The following is a 24,483-nucleotide window of genomic DNA, read 5'->3' on the forward strand; positions in this document are numbered from 1 at the left end:
CATTAACACTTACTTACATAAAAGTTCAAAATAAAGATTTGATTGATTGATTGATGATAATAGGGAAGACTATTGTCAAAAAAGCCGATCAAAAATTTGGGTTGCAAGAGTGTGATTTCAAGTACTTAGGTAGCAAAAGACTCTCTGAGGAATCAGAGATATAATATTATCTCTGGACAAGTGAGAAAGAGAAGACATGCGACTTCTGATGCAAAATGTATGGCAGCAAGTGCTCAGCATTTTATTTTCCTTGGCTTCAAACCATGAACAATCTTAGTTTTTGTGCTTATCATTAAAGGTGAATCAGTCTGGAGCAGTAGCTCAGTTTACTTCATGCTTTTGTTAAGTGCACCAGATGTTTGGACACATTATTCATCCTGATGGGTGTTTTTGTGTAAAAATCTCTGCACTGTTTGTCAACGTATCAGCTTTCACGCTGCTCTGGACTAGTCGCTTGGCAGCAAGTGAGCAAAACAACAGCAGTTTTGTAACACCTACCGTGCGCTTCCAAATAGCAAAAACCACAATGTCTTTCTCAGTTGTGGTTATTTTTTACCAATCACAACATGTTATTTTTCACCACATCCAAGCTCATCACTTATCATAAAAACCTAACAGCTGCACCCAGTTATGCAAGTTGCGATCACAGTTCAACATTAATCAATGAACCTTGAAAGTATGAATATTATATATGCATCAAGCGTGAGTCAGGTAAACTGTATCTCAAACCAGCATTTAAGAAACAATAGCTACGCTGTAAAAACTACTGTTGTGACATTGAGACGGCAAGAGGGGTGTCACATTTACAAAGGACCTCCTGGCCTACACTGGGTGGTTATTGGCTGGCTGAGGGAGGGGTTGTCAGCTGATCCAGCTCACCTTGGCCTTCCAGGCTATAAAAGCTGGTTCAGAAGGACTACTAACTTCCACTTTACCTGGCATCAACCTTCCAGTAACAACAAATTTTCTTATTTGAGTAAACTTCTTGTGTGGACTCCCTCTTTGTCACATACCTTGAGCCAGTTTGTGACATCGTGCCAAAGTTTCTACTTTTTCTTGAGAAAATAAACACGTCTGAAATATGATGGAAAGGAACTATTTTAACCCAACATTGTGCGTGTTACCATATATTGTTTTGCTGATCTTGGAAAAACCAAAAAAATCTAGTCACACTAGTCAAGTTATGTAATCTGGGACGTCACTTGGGATCAAGTAGTTCTCTAAGAGGCAGTAGGTAAATCTACCATCCTAGAAATCTATGGTTTGGATCTGGGTTGCTTTGATTTGGAAAATGATGACATGCAAAGTAAAGTACAAACAACTTTTTTCAATTCAGCATTTCGTCATTCATCACAACATTTCAGCACGTAGAGGACAAGACCAGAAGATCTCCTGTTTAAGGATGTGGACACTCCATGTTTGGGTATGTGTTGAACTTTAATTAAAAAACATTCCCCCAGTATACCGATACTCTACTCCAAAGGTATCTCACCTGAACTTTTTTGGGAACCATCCAGTGTTTCAAAGACTTGACTGTAGTACCATTGGGCAGAACCACCGGGTCATATAGGTCCAAGTCTACAGCCATAATGCATATTGGGTAGCATTCAGCACCTAAAAAAAAGTTAAAATGAGAAACACAATAATGTAGAAGTCTAAGAATTATAATAAAGTAGAAAAAATGTAGTGTCCATCCAGATAAGCCAAAAAGGATATATATGGTTTCATTTAGTTTCACAGAAAGAATGAAAATCTAAAGGTCACACTCACCAACAGCCATCCCATGGTCACAGCTGTACTCCACAGAGTTGAGATCTGGAGGAGCAGAACAAGATCCCTGGAGATTGGGACACATGACAAATTCTGCTGTCCATTCTCCATCCTTAGTGCAGCGAATTTCAATCTGGAAACAAATACAGGCATTAAAATCCACAATGGAAAGTCTACACTTGTCCCAGTTTGGGCATTTTTGCATGTATACACATGAATCTCACTATAGCAACAAAATACTTGGTGGAAATACAGGTTCATGGCTGTTTGTAGGAATTTGTAGAAGAAACAAAACTGTATGTGAAATCTGAATTTCAGTTATTCCACAGAGCTGAATCCTAGGAGCGATGTCACATGTAAGCGAAAATGATGTGAGTTTCACCAATCCAAATCAGGATGTTGTAGCGATCTAGTGGGCGATTGTGGCTCAAGAGTTGGCAGTTCGTCTTGTATTCGGTAGGTTGCCGGTTCGAGCCCCGGCTCGGACAGTCTCGGTCGTTGTGTCCTTGGGCAAGACACTTCACCCGTTGCCTACTGGTGGTGGTCAGAGGGCCCGGTGCCGCCAGTGTCCGGCAGCCTCGCCTCTGTCAGCGCGCCCCAGGGTGGCTGTGGCTACAATGTAGCTGCCATCACCAGTGTGTGAATGGGTGGATGACTGAACGTGTAAAGTGCTTTGGGGTCCTTAGGGACTAAGTAAAGCACTATACAAGTACAGGCCATTTACCATAAAACAGCGGTCCCCAACCTTTTTTGCGCCACGGACCGGTTCATGTCCAACAATATTTTCACGGCCCTTCCAGGTGTCTCGGATAAATACAACAAAATAAAAGCAGTACCACTCCCCCCCAAAAAAGAAGATTTATTCATAACACACGGCAAAAGACACAGGGAAACAACCAATGATAAAAACCCTGAAAACCATGAATCTCACACCCAGGCCTCAACTCTCGCGGCCCGGTACCAAATGACTCACAGACCGGTACCGCTCCATGGCCCGGTGGTTGGGGACCGCTGATCTAAAAGATTTACCTTTAAAAAGATAAGAGTCAGTATTAAAATTTGATTTGCTGATTTATTTTGTAATTCACTTTGTGACCATTTTGACTCGTTTAATACGTAATGTTTATTTATTGCCTTTAAACTATTGTTAATAAATTGTTAATTGACAGTCAGTATTGTTAATTAATGCTGATCAGGTTTTTCCAAGTTAATATGTGAACTCTGTAAACCTTCTGTATCATTTGTGTTATATGGAAGTAGCAGAGGTCAATATTGCAAAAAACGTGAACCAACAGTATTATTAGATTTTAATATTAATGTTGGGGCAGTATCCGTTTTTCTCTGCAAGATATGAGTCTTCTTGTCTGCTGTGTTTTATATTTGTTATTTGCTGTCTTTCTCATTGTTTATGCCCGTGTAGATTACATGCACTTAATCCCGTCTTTTCTCTTAGTCATCACCGAAGTGGATCTTTTTTAATCTCCTGTGTGAATCTGCACCTTCCTATATGAAAAACTTTAATTGCTTTTTAGAATAATTATTTTGTGTTAAGTGTGTTTTCTATTTAAAAAAGCATTGTTTGTTCAGAGCATTCAGAGTTGGTTTGACCATGATGCTGTCCACAGTCTGGACTCCTGCTGGCAGGACACATTTTCAAACATTTACAATGACAGCCATTGTTGAGGTTTTGTCACACTTCACTTACCCTGCATAAGAGCTCCTGGGTGACCCCAAAATTATTCCTCTAGAAGTCTGGGGCAATACTAATGCATTAGCCATGAACACTGTCACAGTTACTGTACCATGTTAGGAGTCAGGCATTGTGTGATTTGTGAAACTGACTTGTACAGCATGACTTGGAGTAGAGGTGTTAGACCACTTTTTTCTTCGGCTTTTTGACAAAACATTTAACAACATGCAGCTTAGCGAACTCAACTGACACTCAGAATCACTCTCCTTGTGATCGATCTAAAAGCGTTTTGCTAGTCATGACTGTGTACAAGTACTTTGAGGTGTTAAATAAATTAACAGCTGTTGAAACCTTACATTTTTTGTTGTGTCCGAGCACTGAAGGGTGCAAACGGTGTCATAGTACAGGCCATTGGTGCAGGTGTACATGCCCTGGAATAGATCAGGTGGGGCCGGGCACGATATCGGCTCGCAGCCAGTTTCCTCCCACTGCCCTCCTTCCAGACACTCTATCTTGAAGTGCTTCCTAGAGACAACAGGTAATACACACATCTCTCAATGACCCGAATTATCACAAGACCTCATCCAGTTTAACACACACTGCTGTTTTGCGTGAAGCTATAAGGAAGGTTTACAAATGAGACATTGACCAGACAACTGAACACATTACATGGAAAAATGTTGGGATGTACTGAAGCACGTGTTGTAAGAAACGCTGAACACACAACAGTGTAAACAATATTTCCTGTGTGCTGCATGTTGGGTGTAAATGCAACAGTGTGTGTTATAATATTTATGTGGGTACATCTGTCAAAGGTAAAAGTAAAAAGCCTGTTTAAAGCTCTTTAATAGCGGCTGCCTTTTACTTTCACATGCTGAACTAATAAAGCATCAGGGGTTATTAAAATGTTCACTCATGTCGGAGGAAGCATAACTCATAAAGACACCCAGCTGCAAATGGAACTTCCAAATAAAAAGTTGTTCATTGGATTGCAAAGAAATTTGGGGTAAAATCCATCCATTCATCTACCCATCCATCCATTTTCTTGTACTGATCCAATCTAAATGTCATAGAGCGAGAGGCGGGGCACATCCTGGACAGGCTAACGGATCCCACTCAGATTCATATCTGTGGTAAATTTAGAATCACTAGCAAGCTTTCTATGATATCAAATAGCCTTTCTGTTTGGTATTTATTAATCTGCTTTCAAATACAAGACCATCCTGACCCCCCAACGCCGTCTGAAATGTGTGAAGAAAGCCGACTCCTGAAGGAGGACATAAACTTACGCCACAGGCTGCATCTCCTGTTAGGAGACCCTCATTTCATTATAAACATGGGATCTGTTTTCAGTAATGAGCAGTTACTTGGGGAATACAACTGGCAAAGGAATGACGAGGCCCAGTTAGCAGCAGTACATATTTTATTGGACCCTAATGTGAGTTTGCTCCCAAACTGAATATAGGTATGTGGATGATGGGCCAAAGAATACCTCTTAAAAGCTGTATACTCATTGATATTTAAAACTTTCCCCTTTGGGTTCTGGGTGTTCATGGGATGCATTGTTACAACAGTGATTAAGAAAAAAAAATCTAAAGCAAAGATTCTAATTTTATGAACTAGTGCGTAATGGGAATCTTGTAAAGTAAAGGAAAAGAGAGAATTTCCTCCATTACGCATGGAGGCATGTGTAATTAAACACTGTATTTAATTTGGTTTGTCTATGCTGACTAGTGTCCCATTTGGATATAACAAGTAAACGCCTGAAATAAAAAGTTTTCCCATTGATAATTTAAGGAATCATTCAGAAGACGAAACGCCTGGAATTAGAATAAGAAGACATTTTTTTGTGCGTGTTTCAAGCTTTATGCTGCAATTAATACTATGAATAATACTATGAACATTCACTATGAATGAACTTTGACTAATGCTACTCTGTTGACTGTACTGCCAGCATTTCTGCCCAACTTACCGTCGTATCTTGTTTTTGAGGCTCCCTAACACATAGAAGCCTGGGTTGCATTTGTAACGACAGACAGAGCCAACATCGTGCCCTGAAGCTAGACAGTCTGCTGTTAGCAGCTTGGCATCGGATATGCTTGGCACCTCTGGACATTCTATCTTGCAGTAGGCCTCCGGCAAAGACCACAGCCCGTCCTCCAAACACACCAATCTGTCACTGTCACCTAGGGAGGAGAGAGGGAGAGGAAGGCAGAGGGGAGGTGAAGGATTTTAAGATCTCCAGAGAATTTTAAAGTAGAGCCAAACAGCTAGGTTAGTTGTGTACTTAGCTTTGTTATGTTCACGTTTATTTGACTGCATGAATATAGCAGAACTTCTTATTTTAATTGAATGATAATAATGTTTAATGAAAATTAAGAAAAACCTTAAGGTTCAGAGATCACTGGTATTCTCGCTCTAATATTGTAGGCCTTTACACTATAATAAAAGCAGTTCCAAATGACTGTTGTATTGAATTTGTGCTCAATGTGTAGTTTGTGGCTCAGCTGCAGGAGAGGGGTGGGGCAGTGGCCCATCGGCCGGCAGCGGAATGGGCGCTGTTGCCACTGCTGTTGGGGGAGGCTCAAGCTTGCCACTGGCGTCTAGATGTAGCTTCGAAGATGTGCGTGGAGCCATCCTGGACCTACTTGTCCTCTCACTGGCAGCAATTTTGCGGCAGTGGAATGGGGGTGAAAGATCAGACCTTTGCGTTTGCTCCGCGGCTCCATGATGCAGCGGTCCGATGGCTTCAGCCGGGACCGTCACCAGAGGAGGCACAGTAGCTGGATCCGGTGGTCCAGGAGCAGTTTGTTGAGGGGTTTCCAGGGGAGACAGCACAGTGTGTCAGTTGCCATCGGCCCGCAAGCCTGCATGCAGCGGTCACACTAGCTGAAGACCACGTGGCAGCACGGCCAGAGGAGGCAGTGCAACCAGCAGTGGAGAGTCGCCTGGTTCCGGCCCCGAGGAGGTTCCCCACCTCTGCTATAGCTTTGGAAGCTGCGGGGCAGTCATCTTCCCGTCTACAGCCATGGGACGCCAACTCTGTCTCTCTTGCAGGTCTCTCCACATGTCCTGGCAGCTGTAGACGCTGCGCCCCACCCACCAGAAACCACAAGAACGCCGGGCCAGGAGTGCTGGAAGTGCAGGCAACCAGGATACATCAGCTGAGAGTACCCACCGATGGAGGTGGATCAGGTGTTCTATGTCACTGGCCCTCAAACACCCTCGATCTGACGCATCCCTTAATTCTCTGGACAGATTGGGCGGGGTTTAATAATCGGTTGGGGTAGTGTGTGGGGATGCGTTCACGACCTATGACGGCATGTTGTGTCTGTGTTACACTCAGATGTGGCGCTATTCAACGCTGACTTTCTGCCAGCTCCTGCCAGATTTCCCACTAGAGGAGTCTCATGATGACACCTTATGCTCAGCATTCGACGAAGTGATAGGAACTGGTGGTCACATGGTGCACCATGACGCAGCACTAACCTGCTCACATTTTGTATCATTTAAAGATAGGCTGTATCGAGTGAGTCGTGACACTTGCACAGAAAAGGAACACGCCCAGTTGTTGGTGCCAAAAAGCTGCTGGAAAAATGATTTTCCAAACAGCTCACTATTATCCTATGATGGAGCATATGGGGTATGATAAAACTCTGGAACAAATAATGGCCCGATGTTATTGGCCAAGCATCTAGGCGGATGTACGCCAATGGTGTGTGTTCTGCCCGGAATGTCAGCTGGTGAACCACCCAGCCATTTAAAAAGACTATGAAGTGGTACAGTCAGACAAGTGAGGAGCCACACAGATATATCACCTCAGCCTCCTAAAAGCACGGAGAGAGGCTGAAACCACTTCTCTGGTGAGCTTGGTGAAGGAAAGAGATGAGTTGGGGTCGGAGTTGCCAAATTCCACCATACCATCCTTCCTCCGTGGTGATAACTATCTCACACAGGCTGAAAGAATGGATATTGCTACATTGCAATAATGTTTTGCAGATATCACCCCCCTGCCCGGTCACACTCATAGAGCACCATTTTGAAACACGCCCTGGTGTGACGATGCGTTCAGAGCCCTACAGGTTATCTGAACATAAAAGACAAATTGTTCAGAACGAACTGGCTGAAATACTAAAGCTGGAAATAACAGAAGAGACACACAGTGCATGGTGTAGCCCCATTGTGTCCCATAGTGACAAAAGATGGGTCAGTATATTCCTGTGTCGACTACTGCAAAGTGAATGAGGTGTCGCAGTATGATGCCTACCCAATTCCCCAGGTCAGAGAGCTACCTGGACTGGTTTGGCACTGCTGGCTTTTTCACGAAGCTGGATTTAACCAAGGGCTACTGGCAAATTCCCTTGTCTCTAGAGTCCAAGGAAAAAATGGCTTTCTCTACTCTGTATGGTTTGCACCAATTTCCCACACTTCCAATCGGCTTGTTTGGAGCCCAACCACTTTCCAGCAGCTCATGGACCGGGTGCTATGTTCACACACTGCGTATGCTGCCTCCGGTCATCCTGGGCATGTACAGCGGGTGGCTGCAGTCCTGGAGTCCCTGAGGCAAGCGTGACTCACCGCCAATTCAAGGAAATGTGTGGTTGAACAGAGGGAGGTACAATACCTGGGGTACCGCTTCAGACGCAGGCAGGTGCGCTGTTAGATGGATAAAACAGCAGCCATTGCATTACGCCCGCATCCCAAGATCAGAAAAATGGTGTTTAAATTATGCAGCAGGCTTTCCCATTTTGCTGAAATGTCATTACAGGAACTGAAAATGGTACTCAGTAGTTTTTGTGGCTTCATGTGCTTTTATACATGCGCATCTCCTCCCAGATCTGTATCAGGGCATCACTGATCTCACAGACAGTCTGAGGTACAACCTGGACCAAAACATAATGTCCCAGAGGTGTTCTATTGGATTTACTCAGCCTAGCATGGGGGCCAGTCACTGTTATCAATTCTTTCATCCTCCACAAACTGCCGGCATGCTTACCAAATTAGGCCAGGACTCACTGCCAGTGGGTCCAAGGATTTCATCCTGATAACTAATGGCAGGTGCTGTTGTCTATCCTGTAGAGGTCTGTGCATCCCTCCATGGATATGTCTCCTCAGACTATCAGTGGCATGGTGGATGTGCCAATTCCGGTATTCTACAGCAAATTAAAAGTTGGGCTCCACAGTGCCCAGCAGTGTCCTGTTTGGAGGTCAGTTTGTATGACACTGGCAGTGTTCCTCCTTGCACAAAGGAGCAGATACCAGCCCTGCTGATGGGATAAAGACCTTCTACAGCCCTGTCCAGCTCTCCTGCCTCCTCCGCCATGCTCTTGAGACTGTGCTGGGAGAAACAGTAAGTCTTGATGTGCCATCCTGTAGGAGTTGGACCGACTGTGCAACCTCTGTAGCATCCAGATATCGCATCATGCCAGCAGCAGTGACACTGACCCATGCCAAATGCAAAACTAGCGAAAACTCAGTCAGAAAAGATGAGGAGGAAAAAAATGTCAGCCAGCCTCCACTTGTAAAAACATTTGTGTTTTTGAGGTTGTCTCATTGTTGCCCATCTAGTGCACCTGTGGTTAACTATATCAACACCAAAGCAGCTGAAACTGATTAACAACCCCCTCTGACACTTGAACTGATATCTTGGACGTGAACTTATATCCCAGAAGTCTTAATGACTTAATGTTATACAATGATTAAACCGTGTTCTTTATTTATTTCTTTATTTATTTTGACCAGTGTATATACTTAAGTCTTTTTCTCTATGGCCTTCAGAACTATATATACATCTACATATATACACATCTACATATATATATATATAACATATATATTTAGATGTGTGTGTATATATATATATATATATATATATATATATATATATAAAAACACCCAGCACGCCCCTGCAGGCGGTTTATCCTTCAAGCTCGGGTCCTCTACCAGAGGCCTGGGAGCTTGAGGGTCCTGCGCAGTATCTTAGCTGTTCCCAGGACTGCGCTCTTCTGGACAGAGATCTCCGATGTTATTCCCGGGATCTGCTGGAGCCACTCGCCTAGCTTGGGAGTCACCGCACCTAGTGCTCCGATTACCACGGGGACCACCATTACCTTCACCCTCCACATCCTCTCGAGCTCTTCTCTGAGCCCTTGGTATTTCTCCAGCTTCTCGTGTTCCTTTGAAAGCTGCTGCTGGATAGCGTAGTGGTTAGACTATATATATATATATATATATATATATATATTAGGGGTGCAATGATATTCGTATCGATATTGAACCGTTCGATACAGTGCTTTCGGTTCGGTACGCATATGTATCGAACAATACAACATTTGTAATTTATTTTATCAATTTTCCTTCTGACGATGCTGTCTGTGTTGAGCGCTCAGTGAATCTGCGTTCGACTACTCCGCCTAGGCTGCACTGTCGAGCGCAGATCCACTGAGCGCTCAACACAGACAGCATAGTCAGAAGGAAGAGCGCAGGGCACCTCCCCCACCCTCATTCAGATCTGGCGTTTGGAATTATTTTGGTTTTCATGTGACGTATGACCCTGAAGGTAAGCGAGTCATGGACTAAAGTAAAACAGTATGTTGGATGTGCCACGCAATGCTCAATTACATGGGTGGGAACTAGTGTGTTAGCGCAGTTAGCTCGTTAACATGTTGGCCGTCTAGCCCCATGCACAGGGCGATCGGCGGTAGCTCGTTAACGGAGATTTGCCGTGTTGTGGTGTTAAGGTCATTTCAACGAGATTAACCTGAAAGCACTAGTGGGAACACAACGAATATGACTGCACATTTACGCCGACATCATCCTAGTGCAAAGACAAAAACAACAAGCATGCTACTAACTTTAGCCGAGTCATTTAGACAGCTGTTAGCACATGATTCTCCTTATGCTGCTGAGAATATAGCCCAGAAGAAGCGGATAGTATAGCTTTTATTTTGGAAAGAGCCATTTCTCTGTAATAAACTCTCTTTTCCAAAGATGAGTGATTCCTCAATCAGATACAGGGCTCGCAATATCGCTAGCCCGACGTCCTGGGGCTAGCGATTTTTTCAGTCGGGCTACCAAAATCTATCTCTTCCCTGCCCGTCGGGCTATTGTAGGAAGGAAAAATATATGTCAATGCTTTTGCATTCTTTCAGAAATGTAGCTGGGTAATTATGTCATTGGCATCGGTGAGCCACTGTCAATATGTGACATATTGAAATCGTGTTTGAATTTGCGCTTGTTTTTTTGCTTTCACTTTGCAATCGCGCGAACTGTGTATAGAGAGCGACAGCACTGATCTGTGAGTGATGATAATTTGTGCACCAATTCCTCTGACATCGTCTTATTAATTGTTAGCTTACTATGCAAACATGACAAGTGAAATCTCCCGCAGCTTAAACATGTGAGAGGTTGATCGCGCAGAGAATCGCTGAGCTTATGTGAGTGCGTGTGTAAAAGCAGCAGGATATATATTTTAGTTCTGCTGAGCCAAATAAGACAGGTCAGGGTGAAGAAGTGACAGCCAAAGAAAAGCTTACCACAAAACGGAGAAGTTATGACAAATCAGACTATGAGGCAAAAAGAAAGTGCAGCTTTATGGTTTCATGGACAAAAGAATTTCTGTGGCTGCAATATGACGAGCTAAATAACCAGGGCTGCACATAAGTGGTCCGCAGGTGCGCATTCGCTGTCAAAATAAAAAACACGCACAAGGGTTAGGGTTAAATTTAAAAACTGTACTTTTGAGTTAAAATATATATTTATAATTTTAATAAATGACAAATTAAAAGGGCATGAACATTTTTTTTGTATCGAAAAAATATCGAACCGTGACACCAAAGTATCGAACCGAACCGTGAATTTTGTGTATCGTTGCACCCCTAAGATATATATATATATATATATATATATAAATAAACATCTTAAGCACCTGCAATGCTGGAACTGTGCTGCACAGCCATAAAAGTAGAATATAATATGCAATAAAACACAGGGGGGAAAAACAAGTATGTAAAAGTTTCATAGCTCTGTCTTGTACAGTTATGAGCAGATTGAAACTTCACTGTTGCCCATAGCTAATATTTTTCAAGGCTGAATGGCCCCACGTGAAGCATGAGTATTGTTATGTGTGGAGAATGGTAACACTCTAAACCTTTCACAACTTTTATTAGGTCCATAATGAATCTTTAACATGAAATCTCATTTTTCACGTTTTGGAATAATGAAAAATGCATTACCGCTGTACTGGTGCACCCTGAATATATTTTTGTGAACTTCATAGTGTGCTTTCAGTGCTGAGTAATACACGATGGACTTCAAACATACTCCACAGAACCAAAAGCCACAAACAGAATTATTTCAGCACAATCTGTATTTAGATCAGGAATCCATGGGTCTTACTGCTGACTCTACTACAACATTTCACTGTGGCTTTCCAACCGCCAACACAAGTGTGGACATCACGTTCATTCCATTTAATCACTTCAAGAAGCGGCTGCTGCATTGCATAACCTTACTAAATAACCTCTACTGGTTATTCTATGCTTGTGTCCTAATTGTGGGTGCCACAGGCAATATTTGTTCTCTATGGTCTTGATGCACGTGAGCTTTATAAAAACACTGTGGGCATCTAAGTACGAGAAAGTTGTGTGGTGTCTATGTGTGCGTGCAAAGGGGACAGGAACATGCCATATAGATGTTTCTCTCAGAGTTCATCCTGAATTTCAATAACAATTCTGTCAAGAACACTTTAGTCAAAATAGGACCCTTATTCCATCTGCAGTTTATATTTGGCGGCATGGTTCTATTCTGAAACTTCCTCATGTGCATGGAAAGTTAATAGAAAGTGAGAGAAGCAGCATTCACACAACAAAACAGGTATGACAATGGACACAACACTTAAGTCAGAAAACTCTGGGCTTGACGTGGGCTGCAAAGCAAACTGCAGATAAGCCAGCAGATGAAATGTGATTTGACAATAGGACAGACAGAAGGGTATCTGCTAGGAGAGCTGGCTGAACTTGACACTTTGGCCTGCCCGAGCTAGCAATGTTTCATGAAACCACCTAATATTTAATTGGCCGTAAAGCTTCATGGAACATCAGCGGGAAGAGCAATCCTAACTGAAAGTTTGTAAATAACATTCCAAAGTGATTTCAGTCAACCATGCAGATACGATGCTCCTTTCTGAGCTGCTCTTCTGAACAAATGTGCTTTAAATAAACAGCTATATCTGACTGTCAGGAGCTAAAACCACTTCATCTTCTGGAGTTTAGTTGGTGAAAGCATTTTGCTGTGATCAGTAGACTGTTGTAACTCCAGCAGCTCAGTCATAAAGCGGTTTAAAAGATTATTAGCAAAAGTCATCAAAATAATAGAAATTACAGAAACAAACTTAAAACTTTCCTTTTTGATGAAGCTTTTAGCTACAGCTTCCTCATAAGGTTTCATCTATGTTTGATTATTGGTTGGTATTTTTGAAGAGTCTTTACCTTACAACAGGGGTGGGCAACTCCAGGCCTTGAGGGCCGGTGTCCTGCAGGTTTTAGGCTACGTTCACACTGCAGGCGAAAGCGCATCAAATCCGATTTTTTTGACCCTATGCGACCCATATCTGATCACGGCGTGACAGTGTGAACGGCACAAATCCGATATTTTCAAATCCGATCTGGGTCACTCTCGTATGTGGTACTGAATCCAATACATATCTGATGTTATAGAAAGCGACTGCTGTTTCAACGGTCATGTCGCATTAAATCCGTCTTTTACGTCACTGACACAAGACAGACGCCAATTATCAGCGCCGGAGAAGACATCGTGAACGCTTCCAGCGTAGATGTCAGTGAAACTGTGGGGAAGACAACGTTGGAGAAACGTGAACATTTTATTTACTGTATAATCTGCAGATTCTGACAGAAATCTCCTTGATCCATCACAGCTGATTTAAATGGCGAGATGACCTCCTCAACATGTCTTGAAGTTCTCCAGAGGCCTGGGAATGAATCATGTGATTCAGGTGTGTTGACCCAGGGTGAGATCTAAAACCTGCAGGACACCGGCCCTCGAGGCCTGGAGTTGCCCACCCCTGCCTTACAATATAAAAATGAATGAATTCAATTGAATTTGTTATCTACAAGAATTGCCCAAAGACAACAGACTAGGTACCTAATTTTCCCAGACAGTAATATGAATAAATAGGGAAAAAAGTTGCTCAATCACAAAATGTTTTCCACATTAAAAATGTCTCATTATGAACTCATTACTCTTTTGCGTCTTACTGGGAACAGCAACCAGTAATACATTTGAGACTGTCACTTCTAGTTTTATTTCTTATAATGCTGCCAAGAAATGAAGCTTCAGCTACGGATAGTTTACATAGTTTACAGCCAAATACTTAGTCGAGCCACATTTTTGAGGCAGGAAAGTATGGCGCCCCAGAAGTGACGTCACATATTACGTGATTCGTTTAGGGTTCATTATTCAATTTCAAATGCACAACCAACTTCAGCAGAATCCAACTGTTGGGTGCGAGCACAGATGCAGCTGCTCGGCCTGCCTGTGACAGTGGCAACTATGGTTACTCTTCGCTTGTTGCTGTGGATCCGTCTATGCTGCAGTAAATATTTCTACTACTATTATTCATTTCTAATCTGCGTCTTTCATACACAGCCACTATATTAAAACCCCATTGCCACCCTATGGAGTGGCTCATCTACCGACCAGAAGGACGGCGGTTCGATCCCCATCTGCTCCAGTCTGCATGCCAAATATGCTTGGGCAAGATGCTAACCCCAGGCTGCTCTCTGATACATTCATTGGAGTGTGAATGTTACATAGAAAGCAATTAAAAAAGCACAGGAAAAAAGTGCTTGTGTGAATGGGTGAATGAGGCATGCTGTATAAAGCGTTTTAATGATCCAGGATAGGAGAAAAGCACTGAAAGAATCAGTCCATTTACCATTTATACACCACATGGGATCAGAAACAGTTGCTTCAATGCAAAATTCAGTTATGAAAAGGAAAGACCTCAGTCAAACTGAACCACTGTTAATTTCACCTCTGTTTGCCCTGTTATGAAGTCCTAGGATCAGAGGTAATAATGACAGTTTTGCAAGGTACTGCAAAACTGACTGCTTGTGAGGTAATGCAACATTAGTGTGCAGGATAGTTAAAGTATGAAATGTAAAGCCATGAGCTACCTTGTAAAATGGCTGGTGATCCACAGGTGAAGGAGCACTGTTTGCCAAACGTGGTTCCCCAAGGACAACTGAATATGGCGTGGTAGACATGAGACTGATCAGGAAAGCCACAGTCTATGGGCTGACAGCTAACGACACGATCCCATGAACCATGGAAACACTCCAGTTCTGCCTTTCTCTGAAATTAAAACAGGAAGGTGAAAAAAAGACAAGACAATAAACCTGTGAAGCAGGTGATGAGAGTATTTTACTATTGTAGAATAATGGATGTATTATTTTCTACATTTTCCAGTAAAATACCATCAACAATCTTCTACTTTTTGGACAGCAAGTTGTGTAAGTGGTCCTTACATACTGTTGCAGAGATAGATGCTCATATTAAACATGGCCAAAGTCCCATCTGATGAGGTTAGCGGGGGTGTCTCTGTATGACCTCACTGAGAGTGAATATCCATAACATGTCCATCTCAGGCCTCTCATTTCTTGAGATGTGACCAGAGCAGCCCCACCCACCTGACATACAAACCTTTTGTTTTTGAGGGACAGCCAATCATAAATCAGGGCTGTCAAAACCATTTTACATTGTGGGCACACTTTGATCTTAAGTGATCTTTCTCTCTGTCAGTGAAAAACTGAGATATCTTAATATAAGAAATAGACAAACAATTTCAACAGCAAATTGTAAGAAATAAAATGTGTAACATTTTCAAAACAGTTTTTGTAACCAGTTTCCCAGATTATTATGTAATTATGAAACAGAAAATGTCATTTTTTTGTGAACCAATTGTAAAAAACAAAACAAAACGTGCATTTCTATAGTCAACAGTGAGAAAACATGAACATTTTTCTTATTTAATTGTTTATCTATTATTTAACTACTTTGATATAGTATGTAGGGAGGTCTTTATCAGCAGGAAAAGCTATAAAACATATTAAATGTATTAAACTGATTCAAATATATTTAAGTCCAAACATTTATTGCCTCCTTCACATCAAAAGCCCTCCAGTGGGTCAGATTGGAGCATTTGTTGGGCCAATTCTGTCATAAATGGATGGGCTTGTTTCAGATCCAGTTCCCAGTGTAGGATAAATGTAGAGCAAAAAGGGTTTTTTTAATGATAAGATCAAGATGATAAGTTAACATTCAACATTTGGTGATAAAGCAACACAATATCCAGTTTACCTGGTGGGGTGGGATCCATCTGCCATTGAGAACTGTAATACTGAAACCTCTGTGGCACTGAACAGTGCAGCGATAGGCCTCGCCTCCTCCTGTACACCTACAGAGACACACTGATATATAGATAGTTCTTTTGCTTGTTGCTTCAGCTCTCTAATTATTCAGTTTCATTCCAAATGACCTACCTGACAGAGGCGTGTTCGATATGAGGAGAACTACAGCTGTCAACCTGACATGGCTGCCTCAGACAGCTATTGCAGGGGTGGAGGGAGGAAAGGAGAAAAGTAGATGGATAAGAGGCAGGGAGACATGCAGGAGAAACAAAAAGCTGTCCCAACGTCCTCTGATCAATACTTGTATCCCAGATGGTAACTTTTGGAAGGTCGAATTTTGGCTATTTGTCTGTAGCGTGTGTGCACGTTTGGATGTGTGTGTGTGTTAAGTAGATAGTTGTGGGAGAGCCCACCCTCTGATGCGCACCCGGTCAGGGCGAAGGTGCTGAAGTGGCAGGAGGTCCTCAGAGCTACCCCTCCCACTGCCACAGTGGGGGAGGAAAGGAGGAGGATAACAGAGGACGTGAGGAAGAATGGCTGAGAGAGGTCGTGGGTCACGTTCACCACCAATGGGTTTCGATGGCATGAGAGGTCATGCGTGCCTGAAGAAATGGAAAGGTTTCAAAGATACAGACCTTAGTTTTTGCTGAATTGTCTGTTGCGTTCTAACTGTGTTTGAAAGATTACAAATGAAGTACCTAACGTGTGGTTCCTGTCAGCGGTGTCAGAGAGGAGAATGGTGACTGTCCGTCGACACTGCTCCCTAGACCATGATCCATCTGACGCCAGGTACACCATCACAGACGCTGCCACTCCAGGATGGGCAAAACCCACCTGTTGCATTGATAATATCAGGTAATATCAGGTAAAAGGCCCAAAGAAAGAAAAACAACATACTATGAACAGAATGTAGTTTTAGGGAGACACGATCTCTGAGTTGCTAGCCACTGACCTCGTTTACAAATATGTGACAACATTCTTGTCCAGCATGTAAAATCACTGCATGTGCACACCAGCCGGCTTTGTTCTTACTACGGTGTAAAAGTGTCATGGTCCTGGGCCATGTTGGCCCAGTGTTCTTAGTTTTCTTGTATGTTTGTATTTTGTTCCTTATTTAGGTCATGTTTTCTGAGTTGCCCTGTTGTGTTGTTCCCTAAGTGTTTTCCCTTCATGGCTTTTACCCCCTGTGTGCCCCTCTGTGTATCTGTGAGCCCTCGTCTCTCCTTTGTGGTTGTTTCATGTTTCCCCAGCCCGTTATGTCTGTGTTTTCCCCGTGCTCTCTCTCCTCCTGTCTGAACCTCTGTGCACTTCCTGTTTACTTTGTGACTCTCACGCCTGTACATGTCATGTTCAGTTCACCCCGCCCTGTCTCGTTATGATTATCAGTATCACCTGTGTTCCCCGTGTGTTCCCACTTTCCTCGTTAACCCTCTGTGTATTTCTGTCTGCGTCTCCCTCTGTTCGGCGTGACGTCGTCCCTCTTGCTGTGTGGATCTCCCTGTGAGTTTTCCAAGTTCCCAGTTTAGATTAGTTTGTATGTTTTTTCCCTGCCAGCAAATAAAGCTGAGTTTTGAGTTCACCTCCCTGAGTCTGTGAGTCCTGCACTTTGGGTCCAACTCCTGCCTGCCGCACAGCGATTCATGACAGAACGACGCGACCACAAAAAGGATCCAGCGGACTCAATGAGGAGGCGCCGCTTGGCTTTTGATGGGACCCGGTTGGTTCTTGGGGGTCCTCCGTGTAGCCGGTCGTCTTCGTTTGCCACTAACCCGTCTACTCACTTTTCTGTTTCCTCTCCACTGTTGACGCCTGCGACCCGGACCCGAGGAAAGCACCCGAGGCGGCACCGCGAGGAATACTATGAGCCTGCGAGCAACCAGCTCACGCCAGCACAGGCATTTTATAAAATGCTGGGGATTATCATTGTTCCCCCCAGTGCACCCAACATTTCCACACCGCAGCAGGAGCAACTGCAGCCGAGTTTTCCCACATCACCTTCAGCCAGCCCTTCTCCCTCTTCAACAGGGAAGCGGCAGACACCCCGCCAGCATTCACAGCCCCAGCGAGGGCCTGGATTTCTTCCTGTACAGTCGGCTAGGGTGAGTGGTGGAGCTACTCTTTTGGCTCCTGCAGAAATAAAAACTGTTAATTCCGGGCCGGCTTGTTGTGTAAGCGGCACCGGAAATGAAAGAACTGCTTATTTTAAGGACAATTATTCTGGCCCATTGAGCCATTCAAACTGTGTCACTCCTGTTCCTTTCGAGCCTATCCATGAAACTAGGAAGATTGGTGTCTCTGTGCTCAATAACTCCAAGGATCCAAAGACTGTTTTAGACTCAGATGGTTGTGAGCTACAAACTGAAATGAAGGGTCCTGAGGGTTCGGTTAAAAATGAACTGTGTGTTCCCCAGCCCTCAGCTCAGTTAGCCGCCTGGCCTAAAGCCCAGTCGCCGCCTCCACCACCACCATCACTACACCCAGCCATTCAGGCTGCTACTCAGTCAGACATTCAACCCATAGCCCTGCCGTTAATACACTCTGTAGCTGAGCCACTAGCTGCCCGACCCGCAGCCACTTCAGCCACTCCTCCACCCGTTACACCTCCACTACAACCGTCACTGCAGTCTCTAGTGCAGTCTCCAGTGCAGCATCCCTTAGCACAGTCATCCACTCAATCACCAGCTCCACTTTCCCCTCAACTATCACTACCACCTCTAGCTCAGTCTCCTGTGCACTCACCTCTGGTTCATTCTCCTGTGAAGTCATCAACTCCACTGCCTACTCCACTCTCACCACCTCCGTTACAACAGACATCAGTTCAGTCCCCTGTGCCAGTGCAGACGCCCTCAGTTCAGTCTCCCGTGCAGTTATCTACTTCACCACCATCAGCAGCTCAGGTCCCCGTGTGTCCGGCAGCTCAGGTCCCCGTGTGTCCGGCAGCTCAGGTCCCCGTGTGTCCGGCAGCTCAGGTCCCCGTGTGTCCGGCAGCTCAGGTCCCCGTGTGTCCGGCAGCTCAGCTCGCACCTGAACCTTTGGCCCAGTTCCCCGTAGCAGTGCAGTTTTCTAGCCAGCTTAACGTTGAGCCCGGGGTCCCAATTCTCTCTGGCTCTACATCGGCTCCTGCTGGAAGCTCGGATGAGCTCATCCAGCACTCCGCGGCTCCCGTGCCGCCATCTACCTCGTCCGCTGGGGGTTCCAGTGGGCCCAGCCAGCACCTCCTCGTCTCCGCTGGAGGGTCCGAGGGGCCCGTTCAGCCGCCCGTCTCCGCTGGAGGGTCCGAGGGGCCCGTTCAGCCGCCCGTCTCCGCTGGAGGGTCCGAGGGGCCCGTTCAGCCTCACGCCTCGTCAGCGGGAGGGTCCGAGGGGCCCGTTCAGCCTCCGGTCTCCGCTGGAGGGTCCGAGGGGCCCGTTCAGCCTCACGCTGCATCAGCTGGAGGGCCCGAGGAGCCTGTCCAGCCGCCACCTGCGACCGCCTCGTCGTCGCCTGGTCCGGCTGCATCCGAGTCTTCGTCATCGCCTGGTCCAGCCTCTGCCTGTGCTTCTGCTACGCCTGGTCCGGTCTCAGCCTCTGCTTCTGCTACGCCTGGTCCGGTCTCAGCCTCTGCTTCTGGTCCAGCTTTGGCTTCTGCTTCTGCTCCGCCTGGCCCAGCTTCGGCTTCAGCCTGTGCTCCCCCTGGTCCAGCCTCTGCAGCTCCGCCTGGTCCGGCCTCGGCCTCTGCAGCTCCGCCTGGTCCGGCCTCGGCCTCTGCAGCTCCGCCTGGTCCGGCCTCGGCCTCTGCAACCTCGTCTGCTCCAGCCTCAGAGTCTTCGTCCTCGTCTGGTCCGGCCTCAGAGTCTTCGTCCTCGTCTGGTCCGGCCTCAGAGTCTTCGTCCTCGTCTGGTCCAGCCTCAGCCCGTGCTTCGCCTGGTCCGGCCCCCGCATCGCCACCGTCTGGTCCTGCCTCGTCTGGTCCTGCCTCGTCTGGTCCTGCCTCGACTGGTCCTGTGCCCACCAGGCCATGGCCAGCACGCCTGAGACTGGAGGGCCGCCGCTGCCTTCCGCGCGGTCGGCCCCCTGAACTGCTCCGTCGTCTCCTTCGCCGCCGCCGCTGCCTTCCGCGCGGTCGGCCCCCTGAACTGCTCCGTCGTCTCCTTCGTCGCCGCCGTTGCCTTGCGCACGGCCGGCCTCCGGACCAGCTCTGTCACCTGTGCCACCCACCTGGTCGGCCCCCCGACCGTGTGACCCGTGAACTCTTGTGCCTGTGGGCTCTGGGTCGGCCCCCTGAACTTTATTTGGACTGTGGTCATGTGCTCCTGTGTCTTCTGTTGTTTGTTTTTTGTTTCCCGTTCTGGTCCCTCCGTCCTGGTCCCCCGCCTCCCGCCCTGGGTGGGTTGTTTTTTGTTTTTGTTTTGTTTCTCGGGTTTGGGCTGTCGGGAGCCAGCCCTTGAGGGGGGGGTACTGTCATGGTCCTGGGCCATGTTGGCCCAGTGTTCTTAGTTTTCTTGTATGTTTGTATTTTGTTCCTTATTTAGGCCATGTTTTCTGAGTTGCCCTGTTGTGTTGTTCCCTAAGTGTTTTCCCTTCATGGCTTTTACCCCCTGTGTGCCCCTCTGTGTATCTGTGAGCCCTCGTCTCTCCTTTGTGGTTGTTTCATGTTTCCCCAGCCCGTTATGTCTGTGTTTTCCCCGTGCTCTCTCTCCTCCTGTCTGAACCTCTGTGCACTTCCTGTTTACTTTGTGACTCTCACGCCTGTACATGTCATGTTCAGTTCACCCCGCCCTGTCTCGTTATGATTATCAGTGTCACCTGTGTTCCCCGTGTGTTCCCACTTTCCTCGTTAACCCTCTGTGTATTTCTGTCTGCGTCTCCCTGTGTGTCTCTCTGTGAGTTTTCCAAGTTCCCAGTTTAGATTAGTTTGTATGTTTTTTTTCCCTGCCAGCAAATAAAGCTGAGTTTTGAGTTCACCTCCCTGAGTCTGTGAGTCCTGCACTTTGGGTCCAACTCCTGCCTGCCGCACAGCGATTCATGACAAAAAGTTAGCAAATCAGACTCATTCTAAATCATACCTGCAATGTGCATACTGCATACTATTAACTTTGTCAAGACAGCCAGGTCTTCTAAATTTCTTCTTTAATTATAAACAAAATCACGTAAGAAAATATTGATAGATCACAGATTTATCACCTGTTGACTGCACCTGTTTTACTTTTCCCCAGCTGTGTATACTTTCCCTAATTAGACCTGTTTGTTTTCATCTGCCTGTCTATGAGTCTGTGTTTGTGTTCCTTTTGCCTGCAACTGCAAAGTGTGGCTGTGGCTCAAGGAGCTCGAGCAAGGTATCTGCTAATCAGCATGTTAGTGTTTTTATCTATGGCTGCTCCAATCTTTGTGCCAAAGTGACCTTGGGCAACATTCTGAACACTGAGTCCTTTGCATGATCATCAGAGTGCAAATGTTACATAGAAAGCAAAAGAAAAGTGTGCTTGAGACATACTGAATAACATGCTATATACGAACAAACCCACAACCATTTCTCAACCCTTGACACTTGGAGCATCTCTAAGCTGTGGTCTACTTTTTTCTCTGCCTGATCAAGCTCGGATCTAAACTGGTTTTTGTTGCACACTTTCTGTAATGCTTTTACAGCCACCTGTAAAGAATGCAGAATCTGGATGTTTCATACTTAAGCAATAGATTCTGGGTTCAGTATCACTTTAAAGAAACATTAAAGGAGAAATGAGAATGGGATTCCAAATGAAAGTGCAAGACTGTTAAATTACAGAGCAGGTAGAGATGGGGGTGATGGAATGGCAGAGTTATGCTTTTCAGACAGCACAAGAACAGATATTTAGGGAAAAGGTCGCTTTTCAGAAGCAGACCATTTCAAAGGAAAAACGGTGTTCCTGGGAAATGGGAAATCATAATGAAGGCTTTTCAGACGGTAAAAGAGTCTTTAAGGGAGCCTTCCAGAGCATTTGCAAAGACGTATCTGATAAAGAGGACATCCATAAAAGAAGCAGGGGATGGAAAGATGAGTCATTCAACAAAGAAGTGGATGTGAGAGAGAAAGAGATAAACAAGCATATGCAAAAGGGAAAAGGCAGGTTCCCAACTGCAACGGAGCCTTTAATCCAGAGAGTGACAGACAAGGTGAACGCTATCAGTCAAATCCACAGCTAGTCTACACTTTGTTGCAACCCACAGAGTTGACTGTGGGAACTGTGGCAGTGGAAACATTAAATAATAAATATGAGAACCTGAAATACAACAGTATGAAAAAGTGTTTGCCCCCTTCCTGATTTTTGATCTTTTGTTTATCATACTTTAATGTTTCACGTCATCAAACAACTTTAAATACTAAACAAAGATCAAACAAAGTCAACACAAAATGCAGTTTTTAAATGAAGGTGTTTCTAAATAAGGGGGAGAAAATCCAAACCAGCATGGCCTTGAGTGAATCCCCACCCCCGATTAACTGGTGTATCACATCTTTGGAAAGCTGAGTTAAATGTCTCTAGCAACACCCAGGCCTAATTACTGTAACACCTGTTCTCATTCAAGAAATCACTGAAAGAGGACCTGCCTGACAAAGTGGGCTAGACCTAAAGATCCTCAAAAGCCTGACATCGTGCTGCGATCCAAGGAAATTAAGGATCAAATGATAAACCAAGGAATTGAGATCTCTCAGGCTCAAAAAGGTTATAAAGCAATTTCTAAAGCTGTGGGAGTCCAGCAAACCACAGTGAGAGGCATTATCCACAAATGGCGAAAACACTGAACAGTTGTGAGCCTTCCCACGACTGGCTGCCTGACCAAAATTACCCCAAGAGCGCAGCAACAACTCCAAGAGGTCACAAAAGACCCCAGAACAACATCCAAAGAACTGCCTCCCTTACCTCAGTTAAGGTCAGCGTTCATGGCTCCACCATAAGAAATGGTCTGCATGGCAGAGCTCAGAGACAAAAAGCACTGCTAAGCAAAAGGAACATAAACGCTTGTCTCAGTTTTGCCAGAAAACATCTTGAAGATGTCCAAGACTTTTGGGAAAATACTCTGTGCACTGATGAGAGTGTTGAACTTTTTGGAAGGTGTGTGTCCTTTTACATCTGGTGTAAAAGTAACCCAGCATTTCAGAAAAGGAGCATTATTACCAATAGTAAAAATGGCGGTGGTAGTGTGATTGTCGGGGGCTGTTTTGCTGCTTTAGGACTTGTGGTAAATGGAACCATGAATTCTGCTGTCTACCAGAGCATCCTGATGGAGAATGTCCGGCCAGCTGTTCATGACCTCAAGCTGAAAGCGCACTTGGGTTGTACGGCAGGACAATGATCCAAAACACACCAAGTCCACCTATGAATAGCTTAAGAAAAACAAAATGAAGACTTTGGAGTGGTCTAGTCAAAGTCCTGACTTGAGTTGCAGCTCAACTTCATTTACACCTGGTTAATAATAACATCTACGAGAGATTTCAATCTGGTTTTCGCTCATGTCACAGTACCGAAACTGCTCTACTTAAAGTCACTAACGATCTTCTAATCGGAGCTGACTCTGGTCTTCTCACCATTCTCGTCCTTTTAGATCTGAGCTCAGCCTTTGACACCATTTCTCACTCTGTCCTTCTAAGCAGACTTTCCTCTCTCGGCATCTCTGACACACCCCACGCCTGGTTTCAATCATATCTCCTCGATCGTTCCCAGTTTATTCAACTAAGATCATTCCGCTCTCGTCTATTCCCCGTCACCTCTGGTGTACCCCAAGGCTCAGTTTTAGGCCCTCTTCTCTTTATAATATACATCCTCCCTCTAGGTACCATCTTCCGCAAATTTCATCTTCAGTTTCACTGTTTTGCTGATGACACCCAGTTATATCTCTCTTGCAAACCTGATTCCTCCCTCCCACCTTCTTCCCTTACAGAATGTCTATCCGAGTTAAAATCCTGGTTTACCTCTAATTCTCTAAAGCTCAATGAGGATAAAACTGAGATCCTCCTTATTGGCACCAAATCCAACCTTTTGAAGGCGAACCATTTCTCACTCACCATCGATAACTCCACAGTTTTCCCTTCTCCTCAGGTTAAGAGCCTTGGTGTCATCCTAGACAGTTCACTTTCCTATAAATCTCACATCAGTAATCTCACCCGTTCTGCCTACTTCCATCTACGTAACATTAACAGATTGCTTCCTTCTCTTTCCACCCAGTCTACATCCATTCTTGTCCACAGTCTTGTTACCTCCCGTATCGACTACTGCAATTCTCTTTTGCATGGTCTCCTCCAAAAATCCCTCCATAAGCTTCAACTGGTTCAGAACTCTGCTGCTCGCATTATCACCAGAACCCCCTCCTACCAGCACATCACCCCTGTTCTTCAGGAACTTCACTGGCTCCCTGTGAAATTCCGGATAATTTTCAAACTTCTTCTGCTCACCTTCAAGGCCATTCATAACCTCGCTCCTCCTTACCTTTCTGACCTGTTAACCACCACCTGTTCTGCCCGTTCACTTCGTTCTTCTTCTTCTATCCAGCTTGCTGTACCTTCCTTCCACCTCACCACCATGGGAAGCAGAGCTTTCAGCTGCTCTGCTCCCAGGCTGTGGAACTCTCTGCCCCCAGAAATAA

At 45.1% G+C, this 24,483-nt stretch overlaps 1 protein-coding gene across 1 annotated transcript in view; it reads right to left on the reverse strand.

Moving 5' to 3' along the window:
* pappa2 (pappalysin 2) overlaps positions 1–24,483 on the reverse strand; it is a 92,050-nt gene that overhangs the window by 21,407 nt on the left and 46,160 nt on the right. Inside the window, exons 16-24 of the mRNA XM_004565080.6 lie at positions 16,587–16,722; positions 16,316–16,490; positions 16,021–16,086; positions 15,839–15,935; positions 14,656–14,833; positions 5,433–5,646; positions 3,817–3,985; positions 1,771–1,903; positions 1,493–1,614 (exon numbers count right to left, since the gene is read on the reverse strand). Coding sequence (XP_004565137.3) covers positions 1,493–1,614; positions 1,771–1,903; positions 3,817–3,985; positions 5,433–5,646; positions 14,656–14,833; positions 15,839–15,935; positions 16,021–16,086; positions 16,316–16,490; positions 16,587–16,722 — 1,290 coding nt within the window. The remainder of the gene's footprint in view (positions 1–1,492; positions 1,615–1,770; positions 1,904–3,816; positions 3,986–5,432; positions 5,647–14,655; positions 14,834–15,838; positions 15,936–16,020; positions 16,087–16,315; positions 16,491–16,586; positions 16,723–24,483) is intronic.

Source organism: Maylandia zebra, linkage group LG18, assembly GCF_041146795.1.
Source record: "Maylandia zebra isolate NMK-2024a linkage group LG18, Mzebra_GT3a, whole genome shotgun sequence".
Taxonomy (NCBI): Eukaryota; Metazoa; Chordata; class Actinopteri; order Cichliformes; family Cichlidae; genus Maylandia; species Maylandia zebra.